The 16,376-nt window shown below is 56.7% G+C and overlaps 2 protein-coding genes across 5 annotated transcripts in view; both read right to left on the bottom strand.

Moving 5' to 3' along the window:
* The window catches only part of TMEM114 (transmembrane protein 114), a 996,508-nt gene that overhangs the window by 285,022 nt on the left and 695,110 nt on the right, over positions 1-16,376 (bottom strand). The gene's annotated exons all lie outside the window — the stretch shown is intronic.
* CARHSP1 (calcium regulated heat stable protein 1) lies at positions 817-15,257 on the bottom strand. 4 transcript variants are annotated; one of them, XM_050774539.1, is made up of 4 exons: positions 15,196-15,257; positions 4,944-5,108; positions 4,113-4,235; positions 817-1,222 (listed from the first exon to the last, which is right to left on the bottom strand). In XM_050774539.1, exons 2-4 carry the CDS (start codon positions 5,099-5,101, stop codon positions 1,060-1,062), a joined length of 444 nt encoding a protein of 147 aa, XP_050630496.1. In that variant the 5' UTR covers positions 5,102-5,108; positions 15,196-15,257; the 3' UTR covers positions 817-1,059. The 4 variants fall into 4 exon arrangements, with proteins under 4 accessions (XP_050630496.1, XP_050630495.1, XP_050630493.1 ...); XM_050774538.1 differs by lacking the exon at positions 15,196-15,257 and adding an exon at positions 14,277-14,407; XM_050774536.1 differs by lacking the exon at positions 15,196-15,257 and adding an exon at positions 12,703-12,727.

The raw sequence follows: 16,376 nt of genomic DNA, 5'->3' as shown, positions 1-16,376 counted from the left end.
TGCAGTGAGCCGAGATCACGCCACTGCACTCCAGCCTGGGAGACACAGCGAGACTCCATCTCAAAAACAAAACAAAACAAAAAAAAAAAACAAAAAAACAATTTAGAAAAAAAAAATCCCTAAGCATTTCTTAACACTAGTTTTAAAGAAAACCCTCTTTCCAAAAAAGGTATGTTTCTCCTTCAACTTTCTTGACTTTGCCAGGCTGTCAGGATGCAAGCTACCCACTCTTTTCTGGGTGGATCGGGACAAAGTTTTTAAACAAAGACCTGCCCTCTCCACAGGCCCTTCCCACCACCCCCACCCTGCCGCCATAATGACAGGGGCTGTGAAATGGCTGTTGAGTGATGGTCACACGACCAGAAGGCAGATGAAAAGGTCAGGCTCTAAGAGGGGTTCAGCCTCCCAGTACCAGCCTGCTGTGCCGGATAAACTGTCTTCCCCAGACAGGCAGCTATGCCGCCTCCCACTGCAAAGGCACCAAAAGGCAAAACCCATCCCATCCAAAGACCGCCCCCCGGTTTCCCCCCGCTTCAAGCCAGCTCCCCTGGAACCAAGCCAAGAATTAGAAAACTGCTTTGCCCAGGCCCAAGGAGAGGTGCAAGGGGCACTTAGGTGGAAATTTGCCTTGGGGAAGTCACGCAAGGTCCACGTCAGCTGCCAGTGGGCCAGATCCGGGAATCTGGAGCCTCTAGCTCCAGGAGGAAGAGGGTCTGTGGGTTGAGCCCCTGTGTCTGAGCAGCTGGAGAAATATCACCCTTGATCCACTCCCTGGGCTGGGGTTGGAATCTCCACTCAGCCACCAGTGGGCACCTCTCCTTTTTAAATGCTTTTAATGCACTTCAGATGGTGAGAGGTTGTTGTGATGGTCAGAGGCTGTGCTGGTGGCCGGAACACCCCACGCCTGCCCCCCACACCCCTTCCTCCAGGAGATACTTGAAAGGGACCATGCCCTGCCGAAGCCCCGTCTCGTATGGAAGAATGTCATCTCCAGTGTCTGCCGCCGCCTCCCCGCAAAGTCTCCCACAAGCACAGGAGAAGGGGTGCTTCCAGCATCTCCTAGGAACTGACGACGTGTCCGGACCAGGTCTCATGCTTGGTGCCTGGTGCCAGGTGGGTGATAACGACCTCCACAGCCTGCAGCTTCTCATTCTTGGGCGGGATGGAGCACATCTTATAGGTGACCTCGTCGCCTTCCACTGGGACATACTCCCCTTCCACACTACAGGGGCACAAATAAAGCAGTCAGTGCTCACACCGGGACAAGGCTCCCTTTCCCAAGATGCCACACCCAAGACACCAGCACCCTTCTGGTCATAGGGCCACCAAAGCGGACACCATCCGACCAACCACCGGGAACCTCTTTCCAGAGAACTGCCTCTGTCCTAGCCAAGGAGGCCCTGGCCCAATCAGCTCCTTCCCTGGGACTTTTGATGTTGCAACTGAAAGAGCTCAGCCACCTGTGGGTGCTCACATGGTGACATGAAACGTGGGAGAGAGACTGGGCTTGCGGATGAAGAGTAAAGACGGCCAGTCCAAGCCAGAGAGAAACGAGGCCATCGTGGAGTAAGAATCGGAGTTGAGGGGTGGCCTGGGCAGGGCTTTTCTGAGGTCCTCAGCATAGCAGCCCTTGGTTCCAGGAGTCTCAGAAACCACATTGTGTCTTTGTTCTTAATTTTCCCAGTTTCCCAGCAAGCCTTATTTATTTATTTTTTTTGGGGGGGACAGTCTCGTTCTGTCACCCAAGCTAGAATGCAGTGGTGTGATTTCGGCTCACTGCATCCACCTCCCGAATTCAAGTGATTCTCCTGCCTCAGCCAAGTATCTGGGACTATCGGCAGGTGCCACCACACCCAACTAATTTTTGTATTTTTAGTAAAGTCGGGGTTTCACCATGTTAGCCAGGCTGGTCTCGAACTCCTGACCTTAAGTGATCCACCTGCCTCGGCCTCCCGAAGTGCTGGGATAACAAGCGTGAGCTGCCACGCCCGGCCTCCAGGGAGCCTTCGAGAAGGTCCCTTTGGTGCTTGAAGCTAGTTCCTGGAGGGGCCTCTCCCTGTGACCACTCCCAGGAAGTTTCCTTTTTTTCTTTCTTTTTTTTTGAGACGGAGTCTCGCTCTGTTGCCCAGGCTGGAGCACAGTGGTGCGATCTCGGCTCACTGCAACCTCCGCCTCCCAGGTTCAAGCGATTGTCCTGCCTCAGCCTCCGGAGTAGCTGGGACTATAGGCACGCACCACCATACCCGGCTAATTTTTATATTTTTAGTAGAGACAGGGGTTTCACCATGTTGGCCATGCTGGTCTCGAACACCTGACCTCAGGTGATCCGCCCACCTCGGCCTCCCAAAGTGCTGGGATTACAGGTGTGAGCCACAGCACCCAGCCTGGTTCCCTTACTTTCTAGGGGACACAAGTCACCCTCTCACATGAGACTGGCATCTTGATGTCCCATTGATGAGAATCCCCCCGGAGGAAAACCCCCTTCATATGCTAAATGCCAGGGCCAGCCAGCTCCCCTAGTAACTGGTTTGTTTTGATTGGAGAATCGTATGGTGAAGAGTGTTTCCCTCTTTGGTTTGATCACCAGGGAGCTCAGAAATAAATCTGCAGCCCACTTCTAGCAGCAGAACTAGACATCACAGTATTTCCATCTTCCTTTTTCCATCTTTCTAAGTATTTCTTTGCCCCAACCTCTATGTTTTCCTTACTGATTCAAAACGTTTTCTGGGACGAGGCAGTATGAAAATACATTTACACATCCATGCGTGCGTTCATCTGCGAAATGCGTCGCCTTGGCCTTTTTTTCCTGCCTGCCAATCTGATATGTAAGCATGGGGCAGAGGGTGGGCCCCATCGCAGCGGGCCCCTCTTTTCAGAAATGTGGTTTCTGTGTTTGTGGGTGTGCTGTGCGGAGTAGGACTCTGTCTGCGACTGCCTGAAGTAAAAGACTTGGGGGTGCTTAGGCCAAAGAAGCACGTAGGAAGGGGGTACAGATCGAGGGTCCTCGTCTGTCTAAAGGCTGCCCAGAGGATCAGAGGTGAAGCATGGGGGGCTGGGTGCCTTCCAGTCCAGCCCTAGGATGTGTGCGCCCCGCCCCAGGCTCCCCAAGGGCTTCAAGACACTCAGGAAGGAAGGACGTCAGTGAGCATGCAGCAGGAGAAAGGGGTCCGCCCCAAACTTCCTTCCTGGAGCAAAGGAGCAGGACAGCCCCCAGCCTCACCAGTCCACCTCCCGCAAAGGAGGGCAGGAAGCCGGCCTGGTCCCCAGGCTAAACAGGGCTCCCCAGGCTCACAGGGTATCCTTCCCCATTGGCCAGATACAATGGGCACTCGGACTCACCCTAGCAGTCCTTGCTGCTCACACACACACACACACACACACACACACACACCATACACGCACACACATGCACCATGCACAGCTGCCACCACCCTGTCTCCCACAAGCATAGCCGGGCACCCCCAAACCCATTTCCATCACTTTCTGGCTATGTGATCTTGAGCAGATCTCTCTGTATTTTTTTCTTTTTTTTTTTTTTTGAGATGTAGTTTCAATCTTGTTGCCCAGGCTGCAGTGCAATGGCGAGATCTTGGCTCACCACAGCCTCTGCCTCCCGGGTTCAAGCGATTCTCCTGCCTTAGCATCCCAAGTAGCTGGGATTACAGGCACCCGCCATCATGCCCGGCTACTTTTTTTTTTTTGGTATTTTTGTAGAGACAGGATTTCACCATGTTGGTCAGGCTGGTCTTGAACTCCTGACCTCAGGTGATCTGCCCACCTTGGTATCCCAAAGTGCGGGGATTACAGGCATGAGCCACCACGCCCGGCACACACAAAACCTTACCCATTCATAAAGACACACCCAGGCACAATCACAGGTACCGTGTCGCCCCCAGCCTCACATCCCCTGACACAGCTCTGTACAGTCTCACAACCCCAACCCAACACAACCACAGGAGCACAACTGGAGCACCAGCCAAAGGCAGACTCACACAGGCCTGGCCATTCGTCCTCACACCCCGCGCCCATCACAGTCACACGCCATCCCCACCTCCACAGGGCCAAGGAAGCGCCTGCCCCAGTCAGGCCACCCAGACCGGCCGCTCACTCACTCAGAGATGTGCAGGAAGATGTCGGGGCCACCATCAGCTGGGGTAATGAAGCCGTGGCCCTTGGATCGGCAGAAGCATTTGCAGACTCCTTTGTAGACGGGGCCCTGTGAAGCCCGCACCGTCCTGACAGAGAGAGGGAAGTGTGAGGGGCCCCATCAGCGCTCTAGGACAGCCACCAGCTCTCCTGGGCACACGAAGCTCATTCCAGCCCCTGCCCACAGCTGTGCCCCATCAAGCCCTGGCCAGGACCGCCATGTACAGTCACACAGGTTGAGGACTGTACAACTCTGGGAGCCGCTCACATAGACTCTGGTGAAAATGACTCTTTGGATGACCCTGGCAAATTTTCTCGGGCCTGTTTTTCCACCTGGAAAGAGGGAGTTGAACTAAAAGATCACTGAGCATCCCTCCAGAAACTAATGATTAATTATTAATAACAGGAGCATCCTCCACTCACAGGGCCTAAGACCTGCATCTGCCAGACATTGTTGGGTCCTTTGCAGCCCTGGTACTGCGCCCATTTTGCAGCTGCAGATTTCAGTCTTACAGGGAAACAGACACTCATGTGTGGTCAGAGCCCAGTGACTCTGACCCCAGCAACTGCCCACCCATTGCCACTCCCAACAGGTTCTTCTGGGCTGGGCAGTACCCTGAATTTAGAAGGCGCCTTCCTAGTTTCTCACCATCAGCCCACAGCCCAGCCCACCCCCAGGTCTGCCTATTGGACAGCCTGGAACACTGGCGCCCAAAAATGGCCAGAGACACAGTGAATCTCTGGCCTCAAGCAAGAGACCCATCTGACAAAGTGTCCCCAGCCCACTCCAGACTCACGCTGAGAAGGTCCTCGTCCGGCGAGTGGGCAGTGGGCTTGGGACCACGTTGCCCCGCAGAGGGGAAGGCGAGCGCTCGCGGGTCCGAGGGGTGTCCAGCAGCCCGACTGAAGCTTGATGGGTGGGGGGCTGTGGTGGTGGGGGAGGCTCAGATGACATGGCTGACCTGGAAGGAGAAGAGGCTCTCGGGGCTCATGCCTTTAGAGGTAGGAGCCCAGTGCTTACCCCCATGTCCAGGTCTGAGAGTCCAGTATCTGAGGCTCATTCCTCTCCATCACCTCAGCACTGCTGCCACCTTGCCTGGGAGCATGCCGGCGGGGTCAGGTGCCTCCTCTGGGCTCCTGAAGCAGTCGTGGGCCCCCCTTGATCATAGTTCTTCATGAAAATGCCACATCCTCCCCCATGACCAGGATGGCATCAGTCCCCAGCGTGTCCCCAGCACAAGGCAAGGATCCCGGCACACTCGGGACACACAGGGAATATTTGTGGGAGGGAAGGAGGCAGGTCAGGAAGGTGAGCCGAAAACCCAAAGCCAGGGGCCCGGCGCAGTGGTTCACGCCTGCAATCCCATCACTTTGGGAGGCTGAGGCAGGCAGATCACTTGAGGTCAGGAGTTCGAGACTAGCCTGGCCAACGTGGCAAAACCCTGTCTCTAATACGAATACAAAAATTAGCTGGGCGTGGTGGCAGGCACCTGTAATCCCATCTACTTGGAGGCTGAAGCACGAGAATTGCTTGAACCCGGGAGGCGGAGGTTCCAGTGAGCTGAGATTGCACCACTGCACTGCAGCCTGGGCGACAGAGTAAGACTGTCTCAAAAAAAAAAAGAAAACCCAAAGCCAAGGAGATTTTAATGCCAACCACCTAGATCCAAACTCAGCCACTGCACAGACCCTCCCTGACGCTGCTGTGAGCCAGACACTACAGGGAGGCAGAGGCAAAAGCACGACCCTCTCGCAGCGTCCACCTTCAGGAAACTGCGGAACACATCGCAGAAGGAGCTCAGGCACCCTGTTTGCATCCCTGAGCAGCTGTCACAAGCCTGCACCCAGGACAGGGGGGCCTGCTGGGGGAGCCCAAAGGACCCAAAGGGAAAGAGAAGATTTCCAAGGCTGCGTCCATCTCCATCCAGCTCCATCAGGCCCAGTGAATTTCCATGCAGCCCAAGTCACCGCTGCCGTTATGAAATCAAATTCCTTCCGTGACCCCTAGTATGCACCCATAAACCCGGCGGGAGGGCTGGAGGGAGGGAATTCCTTAACTACTGCTGTGCTTTTGACAATGTGTCAAGAGCAGGACACTCGCTGTACACAGTGAACACTGAATATTGAATGCAAAGGCGTCGGCTCTAACGTGGCCTCAGCTCAAGGTTCAGAGGGAAGAGTGACACCCTTTGGTAAGTCCTTTCCCCTCTCTGGGCTCAGTTTCCAAATCTGCAAAGTTGGGCAGCTGGGTGGGCATCACTTGGCACCCGCACAGGGCTGGTGATGGGGGTACGAGATGAAGTAGGTCGAAGCCTAACTCAGGAAGCCACTCAACGCCACACAGCCAAGAGGGACAGCAGCAGCCCTGAATAGGTTTGACTCAGGTCCCACGGGGTTTTCAAATTTACATTTGAAGAATGGGCAGGCGCCGTGGCTCACGCCTGTAATCCCAGCAGTTTGGGAGGCCGAGGCAGGTGGATCATCTGAGGTCAGGGGTTTGAGACCAGCCTGGCCGACATGGAGAAAACCCGTCCCTACTAAAAATACAAAATTAGCTGGGTGTGGTGGCGGGTGCCTGTAATCCCAGCTACTCGGGAGGCTGAGGCTGGAGAATTGCTTGAACCAGGGAGGTGTGAGTTGCAATGAGCCGAGATCATGCCACAGCACTCCAGCCAGGGTGACAGAGTGAGACTCTGTCTCAAAAACAATAAATAAATATTTTTTTGGCCGGGCGCGGTGGCTCAAGCCTGTAATCCCAGCACTTTGGGAGGCCGAGGCGGGCGGATCACGAGGTCAGGAGATCGAGACCATCCTGGCTAACACGGTGAAATCCCGTCTCTACTAAAAATACAAAAAACTAGCCGGGCGAGGTGGCGGGCGCCTGTAGTCCCAGCTACTGGGGAGGCTGAGGCAGGAGAATTGCGTGAACCCGGGAGGCGGAGCCTGCAGTGAGCTGAGATCCGGCCACTGCACTCCAGCCTGGGCGGCAGAGCGAGACTCCGTCTCAAAAAAAAAAAAAAAAAAAATAATAATAATAATAATTTTTTTTTTTTTTGAGAGAGAGTGTCTCACTGTCACCCAGGCTGGAGTGCAGGGGCATAATCACAGTGCGCTCTAGCCTCAACCTCTATGCCTAATTTTTCTTTTTTTTTTTTTTTAATTTATAGAGACAGGGTATTGCTATGTTGCCCATGCTGATCTCAAACTCCTGGGCTCAAGGGATTCTCCCACCTCTTCCTCCCAAAGTGCTAGGATTATAGGCATGAGCCACCACGCCCGGCCTGAACTATCTTCAACATCCCAGGGGGGTTCCTCAAAATCCAGGTTTCCAGCTGCTCGTGGAAAAGAACTGAAGCTCTCACAACCCTCAACCTCAGTTTGCCACCCCCGTCCCCTCATTTATAGCAGTCTTCGACCTACATCACCCAGAAATCCCCCCACACCCCCCGAACCGCCTTCAACCACAGCCACCCAAGAACCAGGCCCGATTGCTCAGAGGAAAAGGGCTGCCCGCTCCCTGAGATGTCAAAACTCCTCCCCGACATTGCTCCACCCTCCCCTGTCCGGCCTCAGCTCTGTGGGCTGGGAAGGAGGTAGCTGGCTGGCCTTCTGGAGGAGGTGGCATCCTACCTCCTGTCCCTTCTCTCAGCTGCAGCCACGGCCAGGGAGGACCCTGAGTCCAGGGAGCCCCCACCTCAAAAAAAGCCCCAGCTGCTGGCCTAGGGGCCAGGACCCCCGCATGACCCACCAGCACAGGTCATAGAGTCCCAGAATGTTCAATGCCCAGAGTTCCAGGAAAGAGGCTGGCCCTGGGAGGGGAGGGCCCTGTCCAGGCCTCCCAGGACAGCACATGGGAACAGTGGCCTGGCAACTCCACGGTGAGAGGCACTGCTCTGCCTTGTTCTATCCAAAGTCTCCCTCCCTCCTTTCTCCTGGAGTCAAGCATAGCTGACTTCCTTTTTGTTGTTGTTAATTTGAGACGGAGTCCAGCTCTGTTGCCCAGGCTGGAGTGCAACGGCACAATCTCAGCTCACTGCATCCTCTGCCTTCCGGGTTCAAGCGATTCTCCCGCCTCAGCCTCCCAAGTAGCAGGGGTTCCAGGTGCCCGCCACCACGCTCAGCTAATGAAGCATAGCTGACTTCTAATCCTACCCCTTGCCTGCTGTGTGGTCTCGGACAAGTTACTTAATCTCTCTGGGCCTCAGTTTCCACATCCGGAAAATGGGAATTATAATAGTCCCGACTTCACACCATCAGGCTGAAGTGAAAACAAAATAATACACACTAAGCACTAGGCACACTGTCCACCCAGGTTCAGTGAGCAATAAAGTCAGCTATGACCGCTGTTATAATTGTCATCATAAAGTCACTCAACAGATACATGCCCAATACTGAGCCCTGTTCACTGTTCAAGTCCACAGAGACAAAGGGCTGAACCTGAAGGCAGGGAATAAACAGTTAAACAAACATAAACCAGCTCATTACAGATCCCAAAAGGGCTGTAAAGAAACAGAAGGGGATGGGGCAGAAGGGTGGGAGTACACACGCTAATCAGGGCACCCGCAGGACGCTGAACAGCAAGAAAGGGGTAGCCATTTGAAAACCAGAGGGAGGCTGTTCCAGGTGTGGGGGAACAGCCTGTGCAGAGGCCCTGTGTTGGCAGGGCCTGGGTGGGACTGAGGTCAGTGGGACACCATGTGGTAGGTGGGGGACTAGGAACGGGAGGCAGGAGAGGCGGTGGAAAGGGCACGGCCCGCTCAGGAACCATGCTGCGTCATCCTCCTTGCGTCTTCCACTTGTCACACCCATTTGCCTGTCTGCACACCCCTAACTATGCCCACCTTCCCCTGGGTGAATGGCACAAATCCAAAATGGGGGGTCCCCTTCTTTCTCCACCCTAGCCCCCTCAACACCCCAAGTGCACCCAATCCTTGGGAGATGCCAAGGGAAGCCCATGGCCTGTAGCAGTGAGGAGTCTGAGGGCAGCACAGGGCCCTCTATGTCCCAAGGGCCCAGGACAGGCGCTGGCACAGAGCAGGGTCTCCGGACGGTCCAGGAATAGCCCCAAGGCTGGCTCTTTTTTTTTTTTTTTTTTTTTTCCTGATAGGATCTCACTTGGTCACCCAGGCTGGAATGCAGTGGCATGATCATGGTTCACTGAACCCTCTCAACCTCCTGGGCTCAGGTGATTCGCCCACCCCAGCCTCCTGGACTGTGGGACTACAGCCATGTGCCACACACCCAGCTCATTTTTTTTTTTTTTGTAGAGACGAGTCTCGCTTTCAATACGTTGCCCAGCAAGGTCCCAGGTTGAACTCCTGGGCTCAAGCGACTGGCCCACCTTGGCCTCCCAAAGTGCTGGGATTCCAGGTGTGAGCCACCGCACCCGGCTTCCAAGGCTCATTCTTAGCCAGCATTAGGATCCAAAGCCCCAGCTGGCGGCCACTGCACTGGTGTGTGTGCTCAGCACCATGCCCAGCGCAGCAGGAGGTGGCTACATTCCTGCTTACCTGATAGTGGAAGAAACTGAGGCACAGGGAGCAGACGTGACTAGGGGTAGGGGCGGTGCCACCTGGGAGTCCCAGGAGCTTTATCCAGCATCTTATGGCCCATCTGGGCTGGAGTCCAGCTGGGGAGGCCAGAAGAGGCCTGGCCAAGGGCCACCCACTCCCCAGTAGGCCCAGTAGAGAAGAGTGAGTGACCTCAGTGCGGGGGAGGGCCGGGCAAAGTCCAGCTGGAAAGAAAACCGCTAGGGGTGGGTAGCCAGGCACCCAGAAGCTGGCTCTGAGGCTCTGGCCGGCCACTGCTGTGTCCCCTCTACAATACACACATACACAAGGATGGGGCACACGGCAGCCCCGCCCACCAGCACGGTCCCAGCTGCCAGCCAGCCACTGCTCTCCCAGCAATACCAGGCATGGCCTTGGAGTGTCCCCAGCAGAAGACAGGGCCCGCCCTCTGTGACTAGCCTTCAGCTCCCCACAGCTGGGGGAGGGAGGAAGGCTGCAAACAGACCCGCTGCTCAGGCTGGCTGGAGGCTTCAGGCTGGCTGGAAGCTTCGGGCCAGACCGAGGATGAGCGTCTGGCCTGCAACAAACTCAGACGAAATGTCACGCCCAAGGTACGTCATGACTGCCAGGCTGTGTGTACATGTGTGCTTCTGTGTGCACACGTATGTAGGTGTATGCATATGGGTATGTGTGTTGTGTGTAGGCACGTGTACACATACATATGCGCCCACACATGGCTGGATCTGCATCTGAGCGCACACACACGTGTACGCATGCACGAACTTGTTGCCGTCTGTATGCACACGTACATGGACCAGGGGAGCCTCACCTCACAGCACGCTGGGCACCTGTGCTGCCATAGGGGACCTTGATGAACGCTGCCACTTCCTATTCAATCAACAGATAAAGGAGTGGAACAGACCATGACTGCCACCACCACAGCAGTGTCCTGGGGCCAGACTGCTTACTACTTACAACACTTCACACAGCTCAGCTCATTCCATTCCCAGTTCACTAATGGGAGAACCGAGACACAAAGAGTCCAGTAACTTGCCCAGGGTCGCCCGGCTAATGAAGACCGTGGTGAAATACAGAGTAGGTCAGACAGCGGAAATGCTTCGGAGAAAAAGCCAGCAGGGTAAGGGGGAGAGGCTGCACCAGGAGGTACCCAGCTGGCCAAGCAACCCCTTCGCCAGTCAGCCCCCAGGCTCTGATGAGTGCCCGGCCAAGGGAGGGAGCCCAGGGTGGTGGGGGCAGGAAGCCACGCCCAACCTGACTGCCCCAGGGACGGGTGTGTCATCAGGGAGAAGGGGCCTCCGCCCAAAATAGCCTGGGAATTTTCCGTAGCCTCTGCAGCTCCTCCTGGAAGGTTCTGGAGTTCAGCTGGGTAACAAGACTCTGGCTTTCCCAGCTCCTGCTCAGCCTACCCCCATGTCTGGAGACTTATGACCCAATCATGCAGCACCCCTGTAACCTACTCCCCAACTTCCTGCCCTCCTGGCCTGAAAACCCACCACCCACATCAACGGGAGCCAAGCAGCCAGGTGCTTAGTGCAAGTAGGGCTTTAGCAGCACTATCAGCCATTTACACTCTAGTGAGAGGGAGCTCACTGAAGGAGACTCCATTCATTTTTGTTTTTGTGAGACAGAGTCTCCCGTTGTTGCCCAGGATGGAGTGCAGTGGCGCCATCTCAGCTCAAGATCCGTCCCCCAGGTTCAAGCAGTTCTCTTGCCTTAGCGTTCCCCAGGTTCAAGCAGTTCTCCTGCCTTAGCGTCTCCCAGGTTCAAGCAGTTCTCCTGCCTTAGCATCCCCAAGGTTCAAGCAGTTCTCCTGCCTTAGCCTCCCGAGTAGCTGGGACTACCCGCGTGCACCACCTCACCCAGCTGATTTTTGTATTTTTAATAGAGATGGGGTTTCACCATTTTAGCCAAGCTGGTCTCGGACTCCTGATCTCAGGTGATTTACCCGCTTCAGCCTCCCAAAGTGCTGGGATTACAGGCTTGAACCACCGTGCCTGGCCAGAGACTCCATTCTTAATAGCTTCAGCCCCTTTATTGAAGACAGGATGATAGAGGGCAGGGGGACAAAAGTTCAGTTCAAGTCAGACACCGCATTCTTGGCAAAGCAAGAACCTCTCCAAGCCTGCTCTGCAAAATGAGGGGGTCTTGAGTCTTCCAAGCGTTGTTGCTGGCTGGGGAATGCCAGGGTTGGGCATGGTGTTGGGACAGCTTCCAGCCCAGGGACAGCCCACTGCTGACAGGTGTAGTGGGTGGATAGTGGCCTGCACTATAGGGACAGGGCAGGCTATAGTGCTTTCATACACCCTACAGCCACTGTCCACAGACTTCCACGACAGGCCCTGTTGGGGGTTTACAAACATCAAATACATGCATCTAAACATCAACCCAACAGGGGAGGCACTTTTAGCACCCCTGTTTTACAGATGAGGAAACTAAGGCACAGAGGTTTAAGCCAGTGATTCTACTTGCTACTTTAGTGCAGTCAGGAATCTCTGGGGATCTTGTTCAAATGCAGATTGCCACTCAGCAGGTGTGGGGTGGGGCCTGAGATTCATTTCTTTTTTTTTTTTTTTTTTTGAGACAGGGTCTTGCTTTGTCACCCATGCTGGAGTTTGGTGGCGCACTCATGGCTCACTGCAGCCTCAACCGCCTGGGCTCAAGGGATCCTCTCACCTCAGCCTCCCATGTAGCTGGGACTACAGGCGTGTGCCACCACACGCAGCTAATTTTTTAATTTTTTGTAGAGACAAGGTGTCACTATGTTGTCCAGGTGGGTCTCGCCCTCTCATGCTCAAGCAATCCTCCCACCTCGGCTTCCCAAAGTGCTGGGATTACAAGCTCGAGATTCCTGGCCAAGACTCTGCATTTCTAAGGCGCTCCCAGTGAGGCAGCTGTCCCTGGCCCAGGGAACACCGCAGTAGTCCTGCTACACTGGTCCATCTCACAGCCCAAGGCTTACCAGTGCAAGAGGTGGAAGGGAAATTGCGCAGGGATGGAGGTGAGACTAGAAGAATAGCAAAGTTACCTCAGTGCACCTGGGTTCCTTCTCTGTAAACAGACAGAGACACTGAGCTGATCCATCCCAGTCCCCAGCGCAGCTGAGCCCCAGCCTGGCAGAACTGCCGGCACGTGGGCCGAGAGGCGGGGCGGGTCAGCTGAGCCCAGGTAGAAGGGTCCCTGGAAGCCACGGAGGCCGAGAACGAGCCAGAGGTTGACGCAGCAGCGCCAGGCTGGCCTAGCCACATTCCCCTCCATTGTTCCGGGGAGAGCGGGGGTCTGGCGAGGGAGGAGCAAAGAGTGAGAAGGGGAGGAGGGACAGGAAGGGATGGGGGTTGGAGAGTCCAGGGGGAGGGATGGGAGGCAAAGGGGAGGGGGCAGCCAGGCCGGAGCCAGTCCTCCGCGGGCTAAGGACCTGAAGCCAGCTGCCACAGATAAGTGCAAACAGGCGGGTGGGGAAGGTGCAGCCCGGCGCACACGTCCGCCCGGAGCCCCCTCCCAGGCCCAGCCAAGCTGGGAATAGCTCTTCCGCCCTCAGGAGCCCCTGAGTGCTGGGAAGAGGCCGGAAACCCGAGGAGTGTACCGGGAACCCAAGGGGGCCTCCAACATTGCCGCTGCCTGTGCCCCCATTAGCACCCCTGTCACCCCACCGCCACCACCCACCTGGGACCCTGCACCCGCCCCAGCTCTCAGTCTGGACTGCCCCTCGGGGGGAAGCCCAAGCCCTCCTCAACAAGAACCCTACTCTACACTCCTCCCCCACTCAATTCTTCCATCCTTCCCTCCATTCTCGGGGGGCTTTGGCTCAGACCTGAGATTCAGCCCTGCCTTCTCCCCACTCCCTCAGTGACCCCTGCCAAGCGACTTCACCGCCCCACCCGAGTTTCCTCATCTGTCAAAGGGGACAGGAACGGTGCTGCGTCGCAGGGCTCGGACGCTGTGCAGACGCCGCCGCGAAAATGCCAAGCGCACGGCGGGTTCAGTCAACAATAGTTGTGCGGCTGATGGTGGAACTATCAGGCACGGGCCCATCTGAAATCACCTTCCCTCCCATTCCTGTCCCTGCTGTTGGAACACAAACCAAATGCACTGGCTTTGCCACTCCGTGGAACAAAGGCCTTTCACCTACCTAGGGCACTCACCATCAACCACCCTCAACTCCACCCCAGGGCCCCACGCTGGGCCTAGCGCAGCTCATTCAAAGCATCTACTCCGAGCCGGGCTCTGCCACTCTTTCTTGCCCTGAAGGGACCAGCATCGAGAACCCATGGTCATCACCGAGGCCACCCAGGGAGTGCAAAGGGCGGCGGGGTCTCCAAGGAGGATCCCGAGCCCAGAGGAGGGCCAAAGGCCCGAAGGGAGGGAGAACAGAGGCAGAGAGCGGCTGGAGAAGGTAGTGGCGGAAGATAACAGGAAGGCCTGCTGAGAAGTCGGGGACTTAGACGACAATGGGACTTCGGTGGACGATTTTCAGCGGGGAGTTGATCTGATTGTTTTTACAAGTTCCCTCTAGCTTCAGAGTGGGAGCAGATGAGAGGGGCAAGACTGGGCACAGAGAGACTGAGAAATATCAAAACAGCAAGTTAAAAAACAGTAGCTTACGTGTCTCCCGGCACGGGGCTAGCCGTCTCTTACTCTCACACACCCTCTTAAGCCAGAAGTCAGAGGCCAGTCTGCAGATGGGGACACTGAGGCTCCGAAAGGCCTCCTGTTTGGCAGTGAGATTTCCCCACCTTTGAGACCCGAGGCCCTGCCTGGAGCGGGACGTCTCCGCCTCCCCCCGCACACACATCCACCCCAACCCCAGAAAACCGTAGGGCCGGAGGCTTCCTTTTTAAAAATCAAAAAAGAACGTTTCACTTCCGGCCTGCAAACCTGGGCCGCCAGCGCAGCCTGCGGAAAGGGGGCCTGTGGGCGCGGATGAAGTTTTTCTCTAGCGCCTAGGGCCCCCCACCCCCATCCGGGCGCAAACACCCGGGGCGAGCGCGCCCGGCGGCTCCTCCTCCTCCCAGATGCGGCTAATCGCGCGGCGCCAGGACGGCTCCCCACCTCCCCCGCCGGGCCTGGCCGCCGTCCCAACCTCGAGCCACAGCTGGCGCGGCCAGGCCCGGCGGGGGGTGGCTCCGCTTCCCGCGTGCGAAGCCCCCCGCGCCTCGCCCCACCGCCCCGCGAGTCCCCCCTCCAGGGCTCCCTCCCAAAGGCAAAAGCGGTGAGGAGGGCGGGGAGAGCTTCCCCTGCACGCAGAGAACAGGTGGCCAGGCGGGAAGTGCTACCCGACGTCCGCCAAGAATCCCTGCCGCTGTTGCCACACCCACCCCTTGCCCCGGGGAGGAGCAACCCGCGTTCCCCAAACAGGCCCGGAGAAACCAAGCCGGGAGCCCTCCGTTGCCGAGCTAGAAGTCCCTGTAGGAGGGGGGACGATGGGGACACAGGAGACCGAGGCCCTATCTGCCGCTCCCGGGGACTCGGGCCAGGGGCGGCCACCTTGTCCCTCCTTGGATCCCCGAGAAGAGCTCCCTACCTCGCGATCCGTACTGCTCCGCCAGTCGCTTAGCTCGGACTGGGAGCTCGGAGCTGGGGAGGGGGCGTGGCCCGCCCCCAGGAGGCCCCAGCCAATGGGGCTGCAAGAGGGAGTCCAGGACGGAAGGGGTGGGGCGGGCAGGAGTGGCCCGGACAGGACCTTTGTGTCCGCGCCTGGGACTGGCGGGAGAGTGGGGCGCAGAGCGCGGGGCGTAGGGGCCAGGGCGGGGCTGGGCTGCACCCACCGGCAGAAACGCCCCTGCAAAGTGGGGGAACTGTGTCTCTGCTCCTTTGCCGTTCCTTCCCTTCACCACGCGCGCCAGGTGCGGCTCCCACCTGCTTTTGGCTCCAAAATCCGTATAAGCCCGGGGGGCGTCACTTTTTGCAGAAAGGAGATAAAGGAATGAAAAGAGAGAAAGAAGAAAACAAACAAAAACACACAGGACGAAAAGAGAAAGAAAAAATACACACATACACACACCAGAAAAACAGGGTTTTATTTTCCCGTTGGGGATTCTGGTTTTGTTCTCTTTTCTTGTTTCATTTCCAGCCTTCCTTGAGTCCTGTTTTTGGAGGTAAAAAATGTTACCTCTGTTTTGCAGGAGAGGAAACTGAGGCACAGAGAGGCGACCAGCCCATGGGCACGACCAGTCGAGAGCAGCCCCTGAAAGTGAGCCCAAACCCCAGGACCAGGTTTTGAGGGACGCGGGGACGGAGAGAGGTCCCCGGAGCTCGCCTGGGACCACCGTGCCCCCGGAGGGCGCGGTGAGGACTGTGCCGGACTCACTCTGCAGCCCCTACTGGGGCCACTACGGAAAAGGCCCAGCAGCGAAACCAACTGGTCCATGCCAGGCAAGGAACCGTCCTAGACGGTTGGTGGGAACAACCGCGCAGCTGCTGTGGAAAGAGCCCGGCGGTTCCTCAAACCACGAACCCTGGAGTCTCCACAAGACCCAGCAACTCCAGTCCTAGGTGTCTGCGCGCCCAAGAGAAATGAAAATGTTTGTCCATAAAAAAATTTACTTGAGGCCGGGCGCGGTGGCTCACGCCTGTAATCCCAGCTCTTTTGGGAGGCCGAGGCGGGCGGATCACTTGAGCTCAGGAGTTGAAGACCAGCCTGGCCAACATGGCGAAACCCCATGTCTACGAAAAATACAAAAATTAGGCGGGCTTGGTGGTGGG

The sequence above is a fragment of the Macaca thibetana genome, chromosome 20 (genome assembly GCF_024542745.1).
Source record: "Macaca thibetana thibetana isolate TM-01 chromosome 20, ASM2454274v1, whole genome shotgun sequence".
Lineage (NCBI taxonomy): Eukaryota > Metazoa > Chordata > Mammalia > Primates > Cercopithecidae > Macaca > Macaca thibetana.
The sequence above is the reverse complement of the archived record's forward strand: the minus strand, read 5'-3'. Positions and strand labels throughout refer to the sequence as shown.

Bases quoted from the DNA above. Each gene is read 5' to 3' on its own strand.
- CARHSP1 (XM_050774539.1), bottom strand. From the start codon at position 5,101: ATGTCATCTGAGCCTCCCCCACCACCACAGCCCCCCACCCATCAAGCT. The intron at 4,236-4,943 runs GTGAGTCTGGAG...TCTCTCTGTCAG, and splicing joins CGGACGAGGACCTTCTCAGC to GACGGTGCGGGCTTCACAGG. The intron at 1,223-4,112 runs GTGAGTGAGCGG...GTGCCCCTGTAG, and splicing joins ATCTTCCTGCACATCTCTGA to TGTGGAAGGGGAGTATGTCC.